The sequence below is a fragment of the Aquarana catesbeiana genome, linkage group LG06 (genome assembly GCF_042186555.1).
Source record: "Aquarana catesbeiana isolate 2022-GZ linkage group LG06, ASM4218655v1, whole genome shotgun sequence".
Taxonomy (NCBI): Eukaryota; Metazoa; Chordata; class Amphibia; order Anura; family Ranidae; genus Aquarana; species Aquarana catesbeiana.
In genome coordinates, this window is record NC_133329.1 from 59049877 (window position 1) to 59071185 (window position 21309).

General features: G+C 43.4%; 1 protein-coding gene across 1 annotated transcript; it reads left to right on the forward strand.

Moving 5' to 3' along the window:
- The first annotated feature begins 142 nt into the window (after positions 1 to 142).
- On the forward strand, positions 143 to 20305 carry LOC141148491 (structure-specific endonuclease subunit slx1-like). Its single transcript, XM_073636010.1, has 7 exons — positions 143 to 227; positions 3623 to 3854; positions 7978 to 8029; positions 12119 to 12460; positions 13537 to 13664; positions 17125 to 17209; positions 18995 to 20305. The coding sequence occupies exons 2-7, from the start codon at positions 3682 to 3684 to the stop codon at positions 19022 to 19024; spliced, it is 810 nt and encodes a 269-aa protein (XP_073492111.1). The 5' UTR covers positions 143 to 227; positions 3623 to 3681; the 3' UTR covers positions 19025 to 20305.
- The last annotated feature ends 1004 nt before the right edge of the window (positions 20306 to 21309 follow it).

Below are 21309 nucleotides of genomic sequence, written 5' to 3' on the forward strand. Positions count from 1 at the left end.
CTAGTATCCTAAGTTCCATTAAGTAATATTCCAGTCTTAAAACAAACATACGTAACATTTATATATTTAGTCAGATAAAGCGCTGATTGTTTTTGTATTAAATCTCTCGGTGAGTGGAATGAATCTATCAGGCGTATAGGAGGTCAGCCTAGTTGTTAGGGAAACGGCGAAATGTATGTAAACAGGAAGTGACGTACAAGAGGCGGAAGAAGGAGTGTGGGCAGCTGGTTAGTGTTTTTTTGGATTATTATATATTACTGGTTTGCTATATATTCCATCAGGAGGGTTCTCAAGGGAGGAGGGGTAGAATTATAAGGCTGCAGATAACAATAATAGAGGAGTCCCCCTCCAAGTACTGTGGTGGACATTGTATTGGGCCAAATCTTATTCCTTTCCCTGGAGTTTTGCTTTAAGGCCCCATTCACATCATTGTGTTTCAGAAATCTGCAAATTTTGTGCAAGTTCTTGAAAATGCACTAAAGCATTATTTTTAATGACACCTCAAACACGGCTAGGAGAGAGATGACAGAATACAGCAAAAACACACATTACAAAAAACGTGCAGGGGCTGCTTTGGTGCCTTTGTTGTCTGTAAGGGAGCCCATTCACCTGACCATCTCTTGTATCATGTCTGCAGTCTCTGACCATCTCTTGTATCATGTCTGCACTCTCTGACCATCTCTTGTATCATGTCTGCAGTCTCTGACCATCTCCTGTATCATGTTCCCTGACCATCTCCTGTAACATGTCTGCAGTCTCTGACCATCTCTCTGACCATCTTCTGTATCATTACTGCAGTCCCTGATCATCTCCTGTATCGTGTCTGCAGTCTCTGACCATCTCTTGTATCATGTCTTCAGTCTCTGACCATCTCCTGTACTATGTCTGCAGTCTCTGACCATCTCCTGTATCATGTTCTCTGACCATCTCCTGTAACATGTCTGCAGTCTCTGACCATCTCCTGTATTATGTCTGCAGTCTCTGACCATCTCTTGTATCATGTTCTCTGACCATCTCCTGTAACATGTCTGCAGTCTCTGACCATCTCTTGTATCATGTTCTCTGACCATCTCCTGTAACATGTCTGCAGTCTCTGACCATCTCTTGTATCATGTCTGCAGTCTCTGACCATCTCTCTGACCATCTTCTGTATCATTACTGCAGTCTCTGACCATCTCCTGTATCATGTCTGCAGTCTCTGACCATCTCTTGTATCATGTCTGCAGTCTCTGACCATCTCTTGTATCATGTCTGCAGTCTCTGACCATCTCTCTGACCATCTTCTGTATCATTACTGCAGTCTCTGACCATCTCCTGTATCATGTCTGCAGTCTCTGACCATCTCTTGTATCATGTCTGCAGTCTCTGACCATCTCTTGTATCATGTCCGCAGTCTCTGACCATCTCCTGTATCATGTCTGCAGTCTCTGACCATCTCCTGTATCATGTCTGCAGTCTCTGACCATCTCCTGTATCATGTTCTCTGACCATCTCCTGTAACATGTCTGCAGTCTCTGACCATCTCCTGTATTATGTCTGCAGTCTCTGACCATCTCTTGTATCATGTTCTCTGACCATCTCCTGTAACATGTCTGCAGTCTCTGACCATCTCTTGTATCATGTTCTCTGACCATCTCCTGTAACATGTCTGCAGTCTCTGACCATCTCTTGTATCATGTCTGCAGTCTCTGACCATCTCTCTGACCATCTTCTGTATCATTACTGCAGTCTCTGACCATCTCCTGTATCATGTCTGCAGTCTCTGACCATCTCTTGTATCATGTCTGCAGTCTCTGACCATCTCTTGTATCATGTCTGCAGTCTCTGACCATCTCTCTGACCATCTTCTGTATCATTACTGCAGTCTCTGACCATCTCCTGTATCATGTCTGCAGTCTCTGACCATCTCTTGTATCATGTCTGCAGTCTCTGACCATCTCTTGTATCATGTCTGCAGTCTCTGACCATCTCCTGTATCATGTCTGCAGTCTCTGACCATCTCCTGTATCATCTCTGCAGTCTCTGACCATCTCTTGTATCATGTCTGCAGTCTCTGACCATCTCTTGTATCATGTCTGCAGTCTCTGACCATCTCCTGTATCATGTTCTCTGACTATCTCCTGTATCATGTCTGCAGTCTCTGACCATCTCTTGTATCATGTCTGCAGTCTCTGACCATCTCCTGTATCATGTTCTCTGACCATCTCCTGTATCATGTCTGCAGTCTCTGACCATCTCCTGTATCATGTTCTCTGACCATCTCCTGTATCATGTCTGCAGTCTCTGACCATCTCCTGTATCATGTCTGCAGTCTCTGACCATCTCTCTGACCATCTCCTGTACTATGTCTGCAGTCTCTGACCATCTCCTGTATCATGACTGCAGTCTCTGACCATCTCCTGTATCATGTCTGCAGTCTCTGACCATCTCTTGTATCATGTCTGCAGTCTCTGACCATCTCTTGTATCATGTCTGCAGTCTCTGACCATCTCTTGTATCATGTCTGCAGTCTCTGACCATCTCTTGTATCATGTCCTAAGTCTCTGACCATCTCCTGTATCATGTCTGCAGTCTCTGACCATCTCTTGTATCATGTCTGCAGTCTCTGACCATTTCTTGTATCATGTCTGCAGTCTCTGACCATTTCTTGTATCATGTCTGCACTCTCTGACCATCTCTTCATGTCTGCAATCTCTGACTATTTCTTGTGTCATACCGATAGCCTGACTGTATCCTGTTGTGTGTCTGCTGTCTCTGACACAGAATATTCACTGAATTCACACTTGAAGGTTGACCATTCAATTCTATCAGTATGACTGGCCTTTTCTCCTTTGGATGTACTGGTGGCTGGGGTATAGGCAGGGTTGCTGTTAGAAATCACGGGGCCCCCATACAGCCTACCTGAGGCCCCCCCCAGCAGAAAGTGACTGAGGACATACTGTAGATTTATTAGTCATTTTCTCTGTAGCCTCAGCTGCACAGATGAAGGAATAGGGAAGCCCTCTGAGCCTTCCTGTTCTTTCACTGAAACATAGTAAAGACAATTTACTATGCATAAATGATGAATGTACGCAGGACTGATTTGGTACTGATCGCTCACTATGTTCATTCAGGAAAGGAATGGGCCAGTAAACAACATATTTACTGGCCCCTTCCCCCCGCTCTCCATCCTGAAACATTCCTATGTGTGCCCGCAGAAGCTTCCGGCAGGAGAGGAGGGAAGCCGGCAGCGCTGTGGTGGAAAGGGGCACACAGGAGGGCCCAGACAGCAGATGGAAGGAGTGCATGTGCTAGAACCAATCCTCTTGCAGTGCAGCCAGAGGGAGAAGGAGGAGGAGAAGCTGGCAGCATTGCCGGGGGGGGGGGGGGAGCAGGAGACGATCAGTGTCTGCAATAACACAGTACAGCTGGGCCTCCTGCTCAGCAGGTGCCCGGGCCCCCCTTTTGATCTGATGGGGTCCGGGCCCAGTACAGGTGGGCTGGCTGTACTGACTTATCCGCAGTCCTGGGCATAGGGAGAGCACCCAGTCAGCCAGAAGGGTGACCCGGTCTCATGGGCTTGTGAGTGGCAGACATTTTTTTTTTTTTAAACTTGTCTTTCTCCTCTATTGTCTCTGGTCAGTGTACAGGAACACTTTGTGTTGCTGGTCCATCTTAGGAATCTTCCGACAAGCGGAGAGGATGGTGGTGGAGGTGGAGAGCTTCTATGGCGTCTATCTCTTATTTTGCACCAACCCAAAATACAAAGGACGCATCTACATCGGCTTCACGGTGAACCCCGAGAGGCGCATCCAGCAACACAATGGGGGGAAGCACAAAGGAGGAGCCTGGAAGACGAGCGGGAGAGGACCCTGGTAAGGAGGACAGACCATCAACATGTCCCTGGGTGATAGATCACAAGGACTGCAGGATTTAGACTGGGGGTAGGGGAATATTGCGTGTTAAATAAAACTCTCTTAAAGTGGTTGTAAACCTCAGACATGAAATATAAACAAAGCATATCCCTCCCTATTGCAAGGCTCACAGCTACAAGCATGACTCCCAAAGGCAGAGGCATGATGGGAATTGTAGTTCCGCAACAGTTGGAGGGCCACCAGTTTAATACCCATAGTGTGTCCAGAGCACTAAGTGTCATTTCCGTGTGCTGCCTCCATCCTCTGCTATCAGCATGAATAACTTATCACAAGTTTTCCTGACACCAAGAGAAAAATGGTGACAGGGGAGGGACCTCCAGCTAATTGACAGCCTCAGCTCTGTTTCTGTGAGCTATGTGAAGGGGGGTGTGTCCCTTCCCTCCAATCAGCTCTCAGATCTCTCCTCACTGAGCTCCGCAGAGTGTAGTTTCAGCTCTCCGCCCCCTTTTTTCTGACAGCTCAGACAAGCTTTAGAGATTCAACACCTTTAACTGGTGTAGAGAAGACCTCAGATAAACAGGTACAACTTATGTAGGAGGATTGGTATCATCTCTGTTATCATCTGAGGCCAGTCACCTCACTGGGTATATGTGAGGGTTTACAACCACTCTAAAGCCGAATTCCAGATATGGCAAATTTTACATAGTTACATTGTTCCAGCTTGGGCCAATGTAACAATGTGTATATATACCATACCTGTAGCATCCGCACAGGAGCTGGAAATGACTATAATAGGCACCACGACTCCAGTGATCTCCACTAGCTTCCAGGTTCTGTGCCGAGTGGCTGACCTGCTGTTTAGTGAACACTGGAGGTTGCATGCTGGGCACAGGAAGATTTGCCCCCTTAATGACCAGGCCATTTTTTGCAATTCAAGACTGCATCGGTTTAACTGACAATTGCACAATTGTACGACGTTGCACCCAAACAAAATTGACGTCCTTTTTTTCCCACAAATAGAGCTTTCTTTTGGTGATATTTGATCATGTCTGCAGTTTTTATTTTTTGCGCTATAAGCAAAAAAAGAGCGTCAATTTTGAAAAAAAAACACAATATTTTGTACTTTTTGCTGTAATAAATATCCCCATTTTTTTTTAAAAAAGCACATTTTTTCTCAGTTTAGGCCGATATGTATTCTTCTACATATTTTTGGTAATAAAAATTGCAATAAGCGTATATTGATTGGTTTGCGCAAAAGTTATAGCGTCTACAAAATAGGGGATAGAGTTATGGCATTTATTATTTTAATTTTTTTACTAGTAATGGCGGCAATCTGCGATTTTTATCGGGACTGCAACATTATGGCAGACACATCGGACACTTTTGACACATTTTTGGGACCATTGCCAATGATACAGCGATCAGTGCTAAAAAAAATGCACTGATTACAGTGTAAATGTCACTGGCAGGGAAGGGGTTAACACTAGGGGGCGATCAAGGGGTTAAATGTGTTCCCTATGTGTGTGTTCTAACTGTGGGGGGGAGGGACTGACTATAGGAGATGACAGATCGTGGTTCCTGGCTAGTAGGAACTCACGATCTGTCTCTCCACTCCTCACAAAACAGGGACGTGTGTGTTTACACACACGTCCCTGTTCTGGCTCTCGTGCCCGCAGTTGCGCGTGGCCGGCGGTCATCGGCACCCCGGCAGTGCAGCGGGCGCACAAGCCTGCTATCCCGCTTAAAGGAGCCGACGTACAGCCATGACGGCTCGTGAGAGTGCTGACCTGCCACAGTATAATGACGGCGGCTGGTCGGCAAGCGATTTAACAAGATTGAGAGGTGGGGAAGTGATGTCACGATCTCCACCTCATCCAATCAGAGTACACTTTACATTCATTGAGAAAATGCAAAGTGTTCTCTGAATGGTGCCCATGTCAAGCAAGAGACCCAAAAAATCTAATGGAGATCACTGTAATTAGCGGTGCCTGCTTAAGTGATTTCCAGCTTTCAAGAGGATCCAACAGGTATGGCAAATACATACTTACATTGGTCCAAGCTGGGCCAATGTAAAAATTGCCATACCTAAATTTCAGCTTTAAAGCAGTAGTAAACGCCACTTGGGCACTTGTACCTTTTTATAATAAAGCCTACTTGTAGGTACAAGGAATATCTCCTAAACGTGCACCATTTAGGAGATATTCAGTGTTTCTGCAGCCGGTGACGTCCCCGGCACATGTGCTCTGAAGGGAGGGCATACTCATGTTGTCCCTTCAGAGCTCTATGCCACGGCCATGACTTCCGCGGGAGTGACATCATCACATGTCGGCCATTTAAACAGCCGGAGCCCATGAACCCAGAAGGAAGACCGGGTGAAGATGGAAGCCCTGTCCGCGGTGACAGCGCGGCGCTGGAGGACTTCCTTTTAAGGTAAGTCTGCCATAATGTGCTAGTGTGCGATACATACTAGCACATTATGATATTGGAGGAGGAAACTTTTATTTATTTTTATTTTTTTTCAAATGTTCACTACAGCTTTTAAAAGTTTCTAAATCCAAGAACAAAAATGCAATATGTTTCAGTCCACCGGTCCTTAGATTTTGTGACTGCTTTCCTTTTCTTATTTAAAGCTAAGAAACTTTCTGCAAGTACATAAAAATACCTGTTGATCTTACCAGAAATCTTGAGTCCTTGTCACTCCCCGTGTGCTAAGCTGAAATATCTAAGCATCCTATCGGCCTTCCCTGCTAGCATCTGTGAATTACAGGACACCTCCTTCTATGTAATAGAGATGAGTAGAGGGGGAGGTGTTTGTAGTCCAAATCAGAAGGGTGCCTATGGTGACAACACTACTCCTGCATAGATAAAGTTCAGTGAGCGTTGTCTCCCAAGGACAGGAAGTGTTACTGGCCAGGTGAAAATAAAGGAAAAGAAAAATCAATGCAGCCACCGCACCCAATGACTGGTGAACTACAATATATAAAAATTTTTGTTTTTATGTTTGGATACCTGCTAACAGGTATAAAATGCAAGGAGAGGCACACAAGCTGGCCGCAGCAGCATGTAACAGGCAGAACTCTGGCACATCCTTGTAATGACAAAGCTTACCTACCCCCTCCCCCCTCACACACATTCCTATTGGTCAAGGAGGCAAGAGGTAGGCAGGGTGGAACAGGCAAGCTTTCACACTATCAAGAGTTTATGTGTAACAAGAACACTTCTTCATTCAGATACTATGCTAAATCTGAATCCTCACTATCAGCAGTGCCCCCAATACTGAATTCCTGTCAGTAAACTGCACAGCAGTGTGGAGTAGACATGTGCAAATCGTTTCGTTCCGAATTTCGACAAATTCGTCAATATCCGAATTAACGAAAACCGTTGAATTTTTCCAAATATTCGGAAATTCGTTAATTCGTAATATGTAAATTCGGAAATTCAAAATATCGGAAATTCGAAAATAAGAGCGAAAATTCGAAAATCTGAAATAATAACTAATGATAACTTAACTATTAAATTATAGGTATTGGAATTTCCTTTCAAATTTGTCTGTTAGTGAACGTAACGAATACGAATTTATCAGAAGTTACGAATTTTCTGAAATAACGAATGCCGCGTCTAAACGAATGGAACGTAACGAATTAATAATAATAAATAATAATAATAAAAACTTTTTATTATTAATTATTCATTTGTTCCGTTCCATTTGTTTAGATGCGACATTCGTAACTTTGTATAAATTCGTATTTGTTATGTTCACTAACAGCCAAATTTGAAAGCAAATTTCAATACCTATAATTTAATAGTTATTATTTCAAATTTCCGGTTTACGAATTTTAGAATATACGAATTTATGGATTTAAGGATTTTCAAATTTACGAATTTCAATCATAACTCATAACCCGAAAAACGAAAAAAAAAACAAAAAATACGAATGAGATGAAAACGAACAAATTTTTCGGCAGTGCACATGTCTAGTGTAAGGATGTAGAGTGCTACGGAGGATCCAGCTAGATTGAACTAACCAAGATGTTTTTGTTGAGGCCTAACAGCCCACAGGGGTTTCATTGTATTTTATTGATTGAAAAAAATCCTAATTTTTCATTTCATTCCCCCTATACAGGGACATGGTACTGATTGTTCATGGGTTCCCCAATGATATTGCAGCCCTGAGGGTAAGATAAACTGTATTATTCTGCCTACTTTTATTACAGTTCTAGTTTCTCAGAATATTTAAAAATGATGTTAACAGAATTAACTGATGAGACTTTGAAATTATATACTGTGTCTATTTTGGGGAGATTTTGTCCTTTAAAGTGTTAGACCCCCTTCACAATGGTAGTTTTCAGGCGTTTTAACGCTAGAAATAGCCTCTAAAAAGCGCCTGAAAACTGCCTCCTATTCATTGTAATGAGTGCTTTCACACTGGGGCGGTGCGCTTGCGGGACGTTAGAAAAAGTCCTGAAAGCAGCATCTTTGGGGTGGCATAGGAGCGCTATAATAGCGCTCCCAAAAAATGCCCCTGCTCATTGAAATGAAAGGGCAGCGCTTCCAAAGCTCCTTATAAGCGATTTGAAAGCGCTGCAAAATGGGACTTCTTTCCCTTTTTTTAAGGTCACGTGACCTTAAAAAAAATCCCGCCCTCTAGCGCCTGAAAAGCACTGCTAACACGCAGCTAAAGCACCGCAAAAATGACAGCCGCTTTGGCGCTGTTTTTGGCTGCAGTGTGAATGAGGTCTAATACATTTTCTATCAGATAGGCAAACACGAACAGGTTGAACGAAAAAAAAAAAGCCTTGCAGATCCCTGCATCCACATGGGCAATGTGGGTGCAGGGATCTCTCCTGCTGCGCTATTGTATTCTGACAGTGAGGACTAACCCCGCCCCTCCCCGCCCCCTCGCTTCCCTGTCAGAATTTTGGTACATGTTTACCTAGCTCTACATTTATTTTGTGAACTATATTTTTTTTTTCAGCATTTAGTTCTTTCTTATTTTTGCACCCCCCTGAATTTAGTTACTGGGGTGGCTCCTATCACTAACCGGTGTTCTGTCAGATTACTGCTACCCATCAGATTGTGCAATGGAAGTGACATTCCGACCTAAAAATACTTACTGTGCATGCGCTATGCATTCCACCATGCGTTTCACACACTTTATGATCTGACGGGTAGCGGTAATCTGATAGAACACCCATGCGGACATCTTACTACACCCAGCTACGTCTTGAATATCTGAGTAATTTTAGCATTAAAGTGAGCGTATATATAAATAAATATAGTATATTGACATCTGTGATGGTGTTTGAATATTTAATTTTGAAAGGCTAAAGGTTTAGCGCTGAACATTGTGTGGTGTACCAACATGGCCTCCGCCACTTTCCTACTGCTGGCGTCCAGCTTCTTTCAGAATGTAACATCCAAACAGCATCACAGATGTCACTATACTATATTTATTTATATACGCTCCCTTTTTGCTAAAATGACTCTGAAATTCAAGATATAGCTGGGTGTAGTAAGATGTCTGCATGGGTGTTCTATCAGAATACCGCTACCCGTCAGATCATGAAGTGCGTGGAACGCATCGCGCCGTGGAACGCATGGTGGAACACATCACGCATGCGCAGTAAGTATTTTTTTGGTCGGAACGTCACTTCTGTTGCACAATCTGATGGGTAGCGGTAATCCGATAGAACACCGGCTCTCTATAGAGACACCACAGCGTGCATGCTTCAAAAACCCAACCCCCCACAGTCCCAAGGGACTTGTGCTGTCAATCTGTGCACTAAAACACACAGGTGGCACAGACAGACTGCAGATGAATGGAACTGTTGTACTTATACAATAAAGTTGGTTACAAAAATCGCTGTAATATTACAATAAAGTATATCTAAAGCCTAAGTGCAGTCAAAAAGGAAAAAATCAGTACAAGGGAAATAATGTACAGTCAGTAGGCTGTGCTCCTTCTGCTGATGTCTCTTTTTTTTTTAGTTGAAATCCTCCTCCATCCATTCTCTCCCACACACCGTAATCTCTGGTGAGACGGGGCTTAACAGACAAAGGGGTCGTCACAGGCTCTCATCAGGAGCCTGACATTGCCTGCCCTCTCTGTCATTCATAGAAGCCATACTACCGCTTCTGTGAATGGAGGATGGGTGGATGATAGCTCCGCCCCCTCCATTCATGGATTGTTTCATTCATAGAAGTTGTAGTACGACTATGAATGGCGGAAAGGACGGGTCTAGTTGGGCTCTCTTGTGGGGAAGAGGTAGGGACAAGGACTTCTACTACAGAGGATTTCTACTAAGGAATCGGCTCTCTAAGTTATGTCCCTACTGCTGATTTTCTGTTTGATTTTGGCTGCACTCAAACTTTATTGTAAGACTACAGCCCTTTAAGAAATAAAATAAAGCCTAATTTAAAAAATCGCAGTGATAATATTAAAAAAAAAGAAACAAAAAAGTTGATGAAAATACTGGGAGTGCTTTAGAATACTCACGTGAAGGTTGTTATGGGACATGTAATCCCAGTGGAGACATTTTGAATAAAAACAGAGCAGATTAATAAGTTAGTTTGTGTACACAGTAAATGAATATAGATTTACTAAAAGTGGTGCACTCAGAATCTGGTACAGCCGTGCATAGTAACCATAATGCATAGTAACCAATCAGCTTTTAACTTCAGCTTGTTCAATTAAGTTTTGAAAATAAAACCTGGAAGTTGATTGGTCACCATGCACAGCTGCTCCAGATTCTGTGTGTTCCAGTTTTAGCAATCCCCCCCCCCCCCTTTGAGTGCTTATTTTTTTATTAAGGATTTAATATTTTTAAAGTTTTCTAAAATCCTAGCAAAGATACAGTTCACCTGGAGGTTTTTTTTTTTTTTATAAGGCCTGTTTCAAGCTTCCAAAAAGCATTTGCAGAACTTTCAGCAAGCTTTGTTGAAGCTTTTAAAGTACCATTCAACTCCAGAATGTAAATGCTGAACTCATATCCTAATAGGAATGCTGATTGTCACTTTAACCACTTGCCTACCGGGCACCTTCACCCTCTTCCTGCCCAGGCCAATTTTCAGCTTTCAGCACTGTCACACTTTGAATGACAATTGCGCTGTCATACTACGCTGTACCCAAATGACATTTTTTTATCATTTTTTTCACACAAATAGAGCTTTCTTTTGGTGCTATTTAATCACTGGTGGGTTTAACGAAATAAGACCAGAAGTTTGAAAAAAAAAAAAAATGTTTTTTCATTTTCTGTCAGTAAATTTTGTAAATAGGTAATTTTTCTCCTTCACTGATGAAGCGGCACTGATTAGGTGGCACTGATGAGAAGGCACTAAAATGCTGCATGATGGGCAGTGATAGGTGACACTGATAGGGGGCACTGATGAGCACTGAAAGGCAGCACTGATTGGTGTCACTAATGGGCACTGATTAGGTGGCACTGATGAGGAGGCACTAATATGCCGCACAGATAGGCGGAACTGATGGACACAGAAAGGCAGCACTGATTGGTGTCACTAATGGGCACTGATTAGGTGGCACTGATGGGCACTGCTGGGGCTGTACTGTAATCATGGTATTGATAATCAGTGCCCTGATTACCTGAACATGTCTCCCCTGCGAGGATATGCCACTAATCGGCTCTCCTCGCCACACACTCTGTCCGTGTGAGCCGAGGAGAGACGATAACCGGCACTTCCTTGTTTACATGTGACCGGCTGTGATTGGACACAGCCGATCACATAGATAAAGAGCCGCGTCATTGGCGGTCTTGGAGCACCGTCATATGGCGTCCTCCCAGAACAAGAGCGCATCCCTCCTGCTGTCAATTTACTATATGGCGGGTGGGAAGTGGTTAAACAAGCTTGCTAGCAGGCTTCAGCAAGTTTCAAGAAGCGCTGAAGCCTGCTAGCAGCTTGTTTAAAATGACAATCAGCACTCCCATTAGGATCTGTGTTCAACATTTCTAAACTGGAGTTGAATGGTGCCTTAAAAACTTCAACAAAGCTTGTTGAAAGCTCTGCAAATGCTTTGTCATAGCTTGCTTGTTACCCTGGTGAAGCCTAGGGCCCAAAACAGAAATTTCCAATGAAGTAAGCCAAAATACAAAATAATACCGTATCACGCTGTGGTCGATTTAAAGAGTTAGTAGTTCTTAGTAGTAGTCTAGTCCTTTATCAGTCAGTACAACAGAACATTAATACATTGGAATTAAGCACATGCTGCAGTCAGCAATCTGCTTACTCTGTCTTTCTCTTCGCAGTTTGAGTGGGCATGGCAGCACCCCCACGTGTCCCGCAGGCTCACCCACGTGCCACGTAAGACAAAGAAGCAGTCCAGTTTCGACTTCCACCTGATGGTCCTCTATCACATGCTACGGGTGGCCCCGTGGAACCGCCTGCCCCTCACCCTTCGCTGGCTGCGACAGGAGTACCATCGGGAGCTGCCCCCCCTGCTCCAGCCTCCTCTTCACATGCCCTTGGCTTTTGGTCAGGTGAGGGCACGTCCGATCTCTAAAACACAAGGAGAAAAGGGCCAGGGGGAGGAAGGGACCAGCCAGCGACCCTCCCCACAGCGATGCCGGGTCTGCTATGATAAAGTGCAGGTACGTCTCTGAACAAGAAGCCTGTAATAGTTGTGTGTCTTATTCTTATCATTATCAGGATCGAGCCGTGTCCTAGTCCAGTGGTTCTCAACCTCGGTCCTCAAGTACCCCCAACAGGCCATGTTTTCCTTTATCTTGCACAGGTGCTTTAAATCAGAGTCAATGACTTGGTATTTTGGACAGCTATTTTATCTAAAGAGAAATTCCCAAAACATGTTCTGTTGGGGGTACTTGAGAACTGAGGTTGAAAACCACTGGTCTAGTCAACAAATCCATCCCAGAGGATTCTCCACGGATTGGCTCTTCAATCCCAGATCAGTATTAGGCGTTCAGCAGGAACTGGCCGAATTTTGATCCATGTATGGGCAGGCTGGTTGTACTGAAGCCATACTAGTTTTTTTTTGTTGTTTTGTTTCGATTGCTGCTGACAGCAGTGATCGTTGACAACAGGCGATTTCACTACCATCAGAATACAACGATCACGATCGTTGTATTCTGATGGTAGTGAAATCGCCTGCTGTCAGAATACAATAGCGCAGCAAGAGGGATTCCACCATCAACACGGGAATCGATCGGTATTTCTTTCCTTGACCTTTATAATTTGGGGTCCATCAGATTTGGTAAGAGGCCATCTGGCTCTGCTTATGTATATCTTCTTTCCAGATTTAAAGCTTCTGATCAAGTTTTTTGCGGAGTGTGAAAGGCGGCATCATTAGTTTTTTCACCTTGTTACTTTGTTTCAGGTTGGACATTTTTGACACATTAATATAAATATTTTTGTGAACACTTCATTTATTTCAAATTTTTTAGAGTTTTCACTTGGGATGTTTATACACCATCACTTAATAATTTTTTAGTGATTCATTCACTTTAGATTCATTCATTGTACACTTTTTTTTATATATTGTGTTCATATAGTTTGCGCATCTCCTTTGTGTTTATAAATTTCTTTCCTTCAACACGTGGCTGAACGGGTTGGAGGAAAGAAAATTGTATAATGTATGGTCTGCCTTACTGTAGCTGGTAAAAATTGCAAGTCATTGTAATTTAACCATTGACCCTTCTCTCCTGTACAGAGTGAAGACGACGCTCTGCACTGCTTCCATCCCGGCTGTTCTCTCACTGCACATATCATTTGTCTGGCTAAACTTTTCCTCCTGAAACAGCCCCAACAGCTTATCCCCGTGGAGGGCCCCTGTCCGAGGTACAGAACACTTTTCTAACCCCCTTTTATCCAGTTCAGCTCTCAGGGCCAGTTCACACCACATGCAGTTAGGTGCGTTTTTTTGCTGCATCAAAAACGCATGGAAAGTAGGTTATATGGTTTTCAATAGTTCACACCAGTGCTTGCAGTTCCAGAAAAAAAAAGCAGAACATGGTACATTTTTCCTGCGCTGGACTGTACTGGAAACACGCATGCAGAAAAGCATCTGGATCGCATCCAGACTGTGTTTCTATGGTGTGAACTGACACTCACACCTGTACAACGCCCATAGGCCAGAGAAATAATTACATTTCTGCTGCGGGTCTGTATTTTGGCTGTAATTAACCAGTTAAGGACCGGCCTATAGCAGATTTACTGCTACAGTGCGGCCGCCCTGTGCAGAATCACATATATATATATATATATATATATATATATATATATATATATATATATATATATATATATATATATACACAATTTGCACTTCCGCCTAGGGGGGGCGCCGCCGACGAGCCGCTTCTGCTGTGATTACTCACAGCAGAAGCCAATCTGCGGGCGCCGGGAATTGGATGTCTGCCGATTGTCGGGCAGAGACACAGAACAGAGATCTGCCTTGTTTACATAGTCCGTTCTGACGGTTAAGGGATAGATTTTGTGTGCAGAGAATAAAATCCATCACTTGCCTTAGCAAAAGCAACACCTATAGTACAGTAAGCCCTGATCCACACTTATGTGATGTGGGAAATGCAGCAAATCCTGTGCGTTTCCTGCACCACATTGCAATCGCACGGTGTCCATGCAATCTGCTGCGGGTGTCAATGTTATCTTGACAACACTCCAAAACGGATTGCAAAATGCAGTGCGATTTGCCAGAATTGGCGATTCAGGTGCGTGGGGGGAAAAAAAGGGTCCTGCACCATTTTGGTGCGGATGCGATTTCAGCTATACAAATAAATGTATGGCTGAAATCGCACTACAGACATCGCATGTGATGTGCACAGGAAAACTGTACAATTCCTGTGCGAATCACATGTGGTGTCTACATTGCACAAGTGTGAACCTGGGCTAAAACACTGGCTAGGCACACATTTAACCCTTTGATCATCCTAGATGTTTATCCCCTTCCCAGCCAGTGTCTTTAGTACAGTGACGGTGCATATTTTAGCACTGATCACTGTGTTGGTGTCACTGGTTCCCGCAAAGTGTCAGTTAATGTCTGACTGTCCGCTGCAATATCGCAGTCCCGCTATAAGTCGCTGATCACCGCCATTACTAGTATAAATAAATGTAAATTCCAGTATATATCGCATAGTTTGTAGACGCTATACCTTTTACGTAAACCAATCAATATTAACAAAAAATATGTAGAAGAATACATATTGGCCTAAAGTTACGAAGAATTTTTTTTTTATTATTTTGTTATTGGATGTGTTTTTTTTGTTTTTTTCAAAATTGTCCAGTTTTAAGTTTATAGCGGAAAAAATAAAAAAGGACCAGATGGTCGCCGGAGTCTCTATGATTGTTCGGAGGTTATGACGTCTCGTCCGGCCTCTGTATTAAAAACAGCGCCGCTTCAGCTGGGAAGCGGTGATCGTTTTTTTTTTTTTTTTTGATTTCAGGCTTCTAAGCCTAGAGGTAAGATGTGGGGTCTTATTGACCCCACATCTCACTGTAAAGAGCACCTGTCATGCTTATTCCTATTAGAAGGGATTTTTACATTCCTTGTAATAGAAACAAAAGTGATCAAAAAAATTTTTTTTGGAAAAAAAGTGTCAAGCTAAAATAAAAAAAAGTAAAATTAACAATAAAATTTTTTTTTTTTAAAGCGCCCCTGTCCACGTGAGCTTGCACGCAGAAGCGAACGCATACATAAGTCCCGCCCACATATGAAAACGGTGTTCAAACCACACATGTGAGGTATCGCCGTGAATGTTAGAGCGAGAGCAATAATTTTGGCCCTAGACCCCCTCTGTAACTCAAAATATGTAACCAGTTAAAATTTTTAAAGCGTCGCCTAAGGGGATTTTTAAATAGCGAAGTTTGGCGCCATTCCACGAGCGTGTGCAATTTTGAAGCGTGACATGTTGGGTATCTATTTACTTGGCGTAACTTCATCTTTCACATTATGCAGAAACATTGGGCTAACTTTCTTGTTTTGTTTTTTTTGAAAGCCCAAAACTGTTTTTTTTTTCTCCAAAAAAACACATTCGAAAAATTGCTGCGCAAATACCGTGCTAGATAAAAAGTTGCAATGACCGCCATTGTATTCTCTAGGGTCTCTGCTAAAAAAACATTTATAATGTTTGGGGGTTCTATGTAATTTTTTAGCAAAAAAATTATGATTTTTACATGTAGGAGAGAAATGTCAGAATTGGCCTGGTAGGCAAGTGGTTAATACAGAAGAGAGATACTGGGGTTGATTTACTAAAACTGGAGAGTGCAAAATCTGGTGCGGCTGTGCATGGTAGCCAATCAGCTTCCAGGTTTTTTTTGTCAAAGCTTAATTGAACAAACTGAAGTTAGAAGCTGATTGGCTACCATGCAGAGCCAAAACCAGATTTTGTACTCTCCAGTTTTAGTAAATCAACCTCACTGTGTCTTCTGCCTTCATTCTTGCCTACCTGCCCACATGCACAGCTCCGTATACGATTTCAGCTTCTGCCAAGATAGATGAACTCCAGCGAATGTGCAAGAGTGATGTCATTCCAGCCTGGCCAATCAAAACAGCCGGAGATCAGAGCCCAGGAAGAAGATGTTTGTAGCCAGCAGGGAGCTCCTGGACATCCCACCATGGAGAGAATACAAGGAATGCCGGAGTTTTTTAGGACAGATGAGGCTTTATTTTGGTGTTACTGGGCTCCATTCACTAAGCACACGATATTTGGGCCACGTGACACATTTTTCCCAAATATCGCATGCGATATGGAAAATGTCAATTCACTATCCTTTTATGCAGTATTTACCTCCAAAAAGCAAAAATGCACAGTAAATACCGCATAAAACAGCGTTTAAAGTCAATTCACTAAATGAAATGAAGTAAATGCATGCGTTTAATAAGTAGTGGTCCGGGCATGCGACAATTAAAGAATGTATTTTATTTCAGCCAATTGTGAAGGAGGCGGCACACGCATGCTCGGATAAGGGTCCCAGTTAAGGGAATGGGGCCGAACCAAAACTGCAAGCCAGAGGTTTGGCTCTCAGTTGTGGCATAGTATTTGCATACAAAATTCCTATTCAGCTGTCAAAAAAAAAAGGGGCAATCAAGAGGTGGAACTATTGCTTCCTGAATGCCTAACAGCTGCTGCTCTACTGCCCTCTGAAAAGTGATCCACCATGGATTGCTTTTCAGAGGGGTGTCATTAGCTACCAATATATCTCCCATGTTCTCAGGCTATGGACACTGGCCAAGTGTCATCCCTTTTTTAAGTGTTATTTCTGCTCTGTTTTTGTCTGACAGTTGTGGAAATTCTGTGCTGTGGGGAGATCTGATCCGACACAAGAAAGGCTGCTATGGAGATCTGGAGGAAGTCTCAAATTCTCAGGTACATGTTCTGTTTGAGTTGGGTTTAGATCAGCCAAAGGTACAAATTGTCCTCTGCTCAGATCCAAGTTCTACATCAGCCCCAGGTATACAAACATTCCTAACCCTGAGCAGGGTTCTAGATCATTAGCCCCAGGTACAAACATTCCTAACAATAAGTGGGGTTCTAGATCATTAGCCCCAGGTGCAAATATTCCTACCTGAGCAGGGTTCTAGATCATTAGCCTCAGGTACAAACATTCCTAACCCTGAGCAGGGTTCTAGATCATTAGCCCCAGGTACAAACATTCCTAACCCTAAGTGGGGTTCTAGATCAGTAGCCCCAGGTGCAAATATTCCTAACCCTGAGCAGGGTTCTAGATGAGTAGGTAGCCCCAGGTGCAAACATTTCCAACCCAGAGCAACGTTTTAGATCACTAGCCCCAGGTGCAGACATTTCCAACCCAGAGCAGGGTTACAGATCACTAGCTCCAGGTGCAAACATTCCCAACCCCAGAGTAGGGTTCTAGATTACTAGCTTCAGGTGCAAACATTGCCAAAACAGATCGCAGGGTTCTAGATCAGTAGCCCCAGGTACACAAATAATCCCAACTCACAGCAGGGTTCTAGCTCACTAGCCATAGGTGCAAACATCCCCTGCCTTTTATATTAGCCCCAGGCACAGAACTCCTCTTTGCGCAAGGGTGTTGTAGATCAGAGCATTGTGTGCTCCTCCAAGGTCCTCCTAAAGGGAGAAAGATTGAAGAACACCCCAAAAAAGCTGAACTTTTCTTCTTCTTCTCAAATTGGCCTTAACACAGAGCCTACATGCTTCTGTGAACAAAATTCAAGATCCCTTGCATATACCATCTGGGTTCTAGCTAGTAAAGATGGGTGCTTGATCACCTGGCATGGACCATTCTGCTTCTCTGCTCCAAGTTCTAAATCTTCTCAGTCTCTATAGAACAGTTCCTCCTCTTAGGGCTTGTGTCAATGGGATCGGTTTAATATCAGTTGAGACGATTCTGAGATCATTTAGAATTCATTGACCGGTGCAACGGACCTCCTGATCTGCTTTAAGTGGATATTTGTGGTCTCATAGTTTTTGTATGGGATTGTGCTTGGTCCATGACTGTATCCTTTCTCAGACCAGTATTCTTGATCAGGACATATCACCAGAATCCTACTTTACACAGAACTTGGTTAGTGGCACCTTTTGAGCACATGATGAGTGTCTACTAGGCTGTGACAGAACCAGTAATGCATGAAAAAGGATTTCCAGAGCACCATGGGTTAGCTGATAGAAATGCAGCAAGAGCACCTTGCTTTGCGATCCCCTCTGTGTGATTGAAACCTTCGATAGTCACTGCACTGGTGACTCAGTGAAGTTCTGTAAACAAGGGGCTTCTCTAAGATGTAAAGTAATTGTGGTAATAATGAGAAAAGAAGAGCAGGGCGCCACCTCCAGCCTAGATAGCATTCTGCGTAATTATTATATACTATGAATTTACAAATTGTGTGACTATCCACCGAACCCCTCACATCTTTTTAATTGGTTCTGTACGCCCGGGAGGTGGGAAGAATCTACTGATCATGTGACCACTGTGATTGGCTGCCATGTTTGGTGTGTCTTTAAAGCCCAGCGTCTTTGTGCTGCCGTACCTATGCGTTATGTGGGCAGCAATAGGTTAAAGTGGTTCTACAGCCTAAACAATTTTTACCTTAAAGTGGTTGTAAAGGCAGAAGGTTTTTTTTTTTTTATCTTAATGCATTCTATTGGTAATTGTATCCTTTCACCTCTTTGCAGGCTCACTGGGTGGATGAATTGCACAGCTGACCCCAACTATGCGATCGGTGCACAGAATGGTGGGTCAGGTGACCAGAGAGCAGGCTTCCACATGTGTTTACAGGGCATAAGACACTTTAACTATTTTACCTTTTTTTTTTTTTTTTTCTTTCTTTTATCTTGGATAAATTAATTTTAATAAAGGTATGCGTATGATGAACTATTACCTATGGAAAAAAATGGAACTTAGTTAATGAAATAATGTTAATGTGATTGGTTGGTGTACAATTGTATTTATTAATCATGTGTGCCTAGAAAATAACGTATTGTTTTATTTTTATTATTATTTTATTGCAGGTAGTTATATAGCGCCTTCAATTTACGCAGCGCTTTACATATAGATTGTACATTCACATCAGTCCCTACCCTCAAGGAGCTTACAATCTAAGGTCCCTAACACACATTCATACATACTAGGGCCAATTTAGACAGGATCCGATTAACCTACCAGCATGTCTTTAGAGTGTGGGAGGAAACCGGAGTACCCGGAGGAAACCCACGCAGGCACAAGGAGAACATGCAAACTCCAGGCAGATGGTGTCGTGGTCAGGATTCGAACCTGCTAGGTGAAAGTGCTAACCACTACACCACTGTGCTGCCCTGTTTTGTAGATGTATGTATGTATGGCTAGCTATGGACAACACATTTTTCCCTTTAAATGTGACCGTCAGTCTTGCACAGTTGTACCGGCTCCTCTCCTGGACTGAAATGGCTTCCTCTGATTTCACTGCACACTGTGAGCTTCTCAGATTTTCCTGTCTCTAGGTGTCCAGCATCATCTAGCCCCTTTCCTCTCCAGCCAGACTATACCTGGCCCGCCCCTTTTCTTCATTTGATTTCAGTTCTTTTCATCATGGAGGCTCAGCATTACATGTGGGCATTACTTGTGTAAATGGTTTTATTTAAAGGATAGCTCCACCTTTTGGCGCATGTTACACCCATATTTAAGGTGCAACGTGTAATATGCTTCAGGTCTTACCCGCCCATCCCCTGTGACAGCGGGCAGGGGATCCTCTCTCCATACAGAAAACTGTGAAAAAAAAAAAAAAGAACTACAAGTCCCGTTTTCCACTGCGGCAGATGGCTTATATTTCTCAATGAACTGTGAGGTTGTATGGGCAGGCAAGCTGGAGGCAGTGTCTGCAGGAGCCTGACATTACACCTGTGATCTACTGATTGTGGGTGCAATGTTCTGCAAGCTCATCAAAAAAAAAAAAAAATTAAGAAGTATGTTTTTTTTTTTTTTTTTACTCATCATACTTACCTAGGTGGAAGCAGCATCGGTCTGATGATTCTGTCCTTCAGCATCTCTGCATTGAGAACTGAGCGATCGAACATCGCTGATGGCTCAGTTCTCTCAGCTACCTGAGTGGAGAGCTGCTGTCTGTCAATCGGCAGCTCTCCTCTCTGCTCCTCCACGCTCATTGGAGTGCTGAGCTGTGAAGGGGCGGGGAGCGGCCATTTCAGGCTCTCAGCCTAACGAGCTCAGCTTGGACTTCTCCTTTAACCACTTCAATACCAGGCACTTACGCACCTTCCTGCCCAGGCCAATTTTCAGCTTTTAGCGCTGTTGCAATTTGAATGACAATTGCGCAGTCATGCTACACTGTACCCAAACCAATTTTTTATCATTTTGTTCCCACAAATAGAGCTTTCTTTTGGTGGTATTTGATCACCTCTGCGATTTTTACTTTTTGCGCAACAAATAAAAAAAGACCGAAAATTTAGAAAAAAAAAAAAAATTTTCTTTGTTTCTATTAAATTTTTTTTGTAAATAAGTAAGTTTTCTTCTTCAATGACGGGCACTGATATGGCTGCACTGATGGGCACTGATAAGGCGGCACCGATGAGCATTGATGATGGGCACTCATAGGCGGCACTGATGGGTGGGCGATGGGCACTGATGGGTGGCATTGCTGGGCATCACTTTTTTTTAGCTGGACCATAATGTTGCCAGTCAGTGCCCATTTGTGGGCACTGATTGGCATGTATTGTGCAAATATTTTCATATGTGGCAGGCCATGGTGTACATACCTGGCCATCCACATGTTGCCCCCTTCCCTGGTGGTCCTGGACAGCATGATGGTGGTCCTGGGTGGGCATCCGTGGGAGGGCTGCGCTAATAAACAGATGCGAGTCAGACAAAGCCGGTCACTGGCTCTTCCCATTTACACTGTGATCAGCCGTGATTGGACACGGCTGATCACGTGGTAAAGAGCCTCCGTTGGAGGCTCTTTTCCGAGATCGGTGTGTCAGACTAACACACCGCACCACTG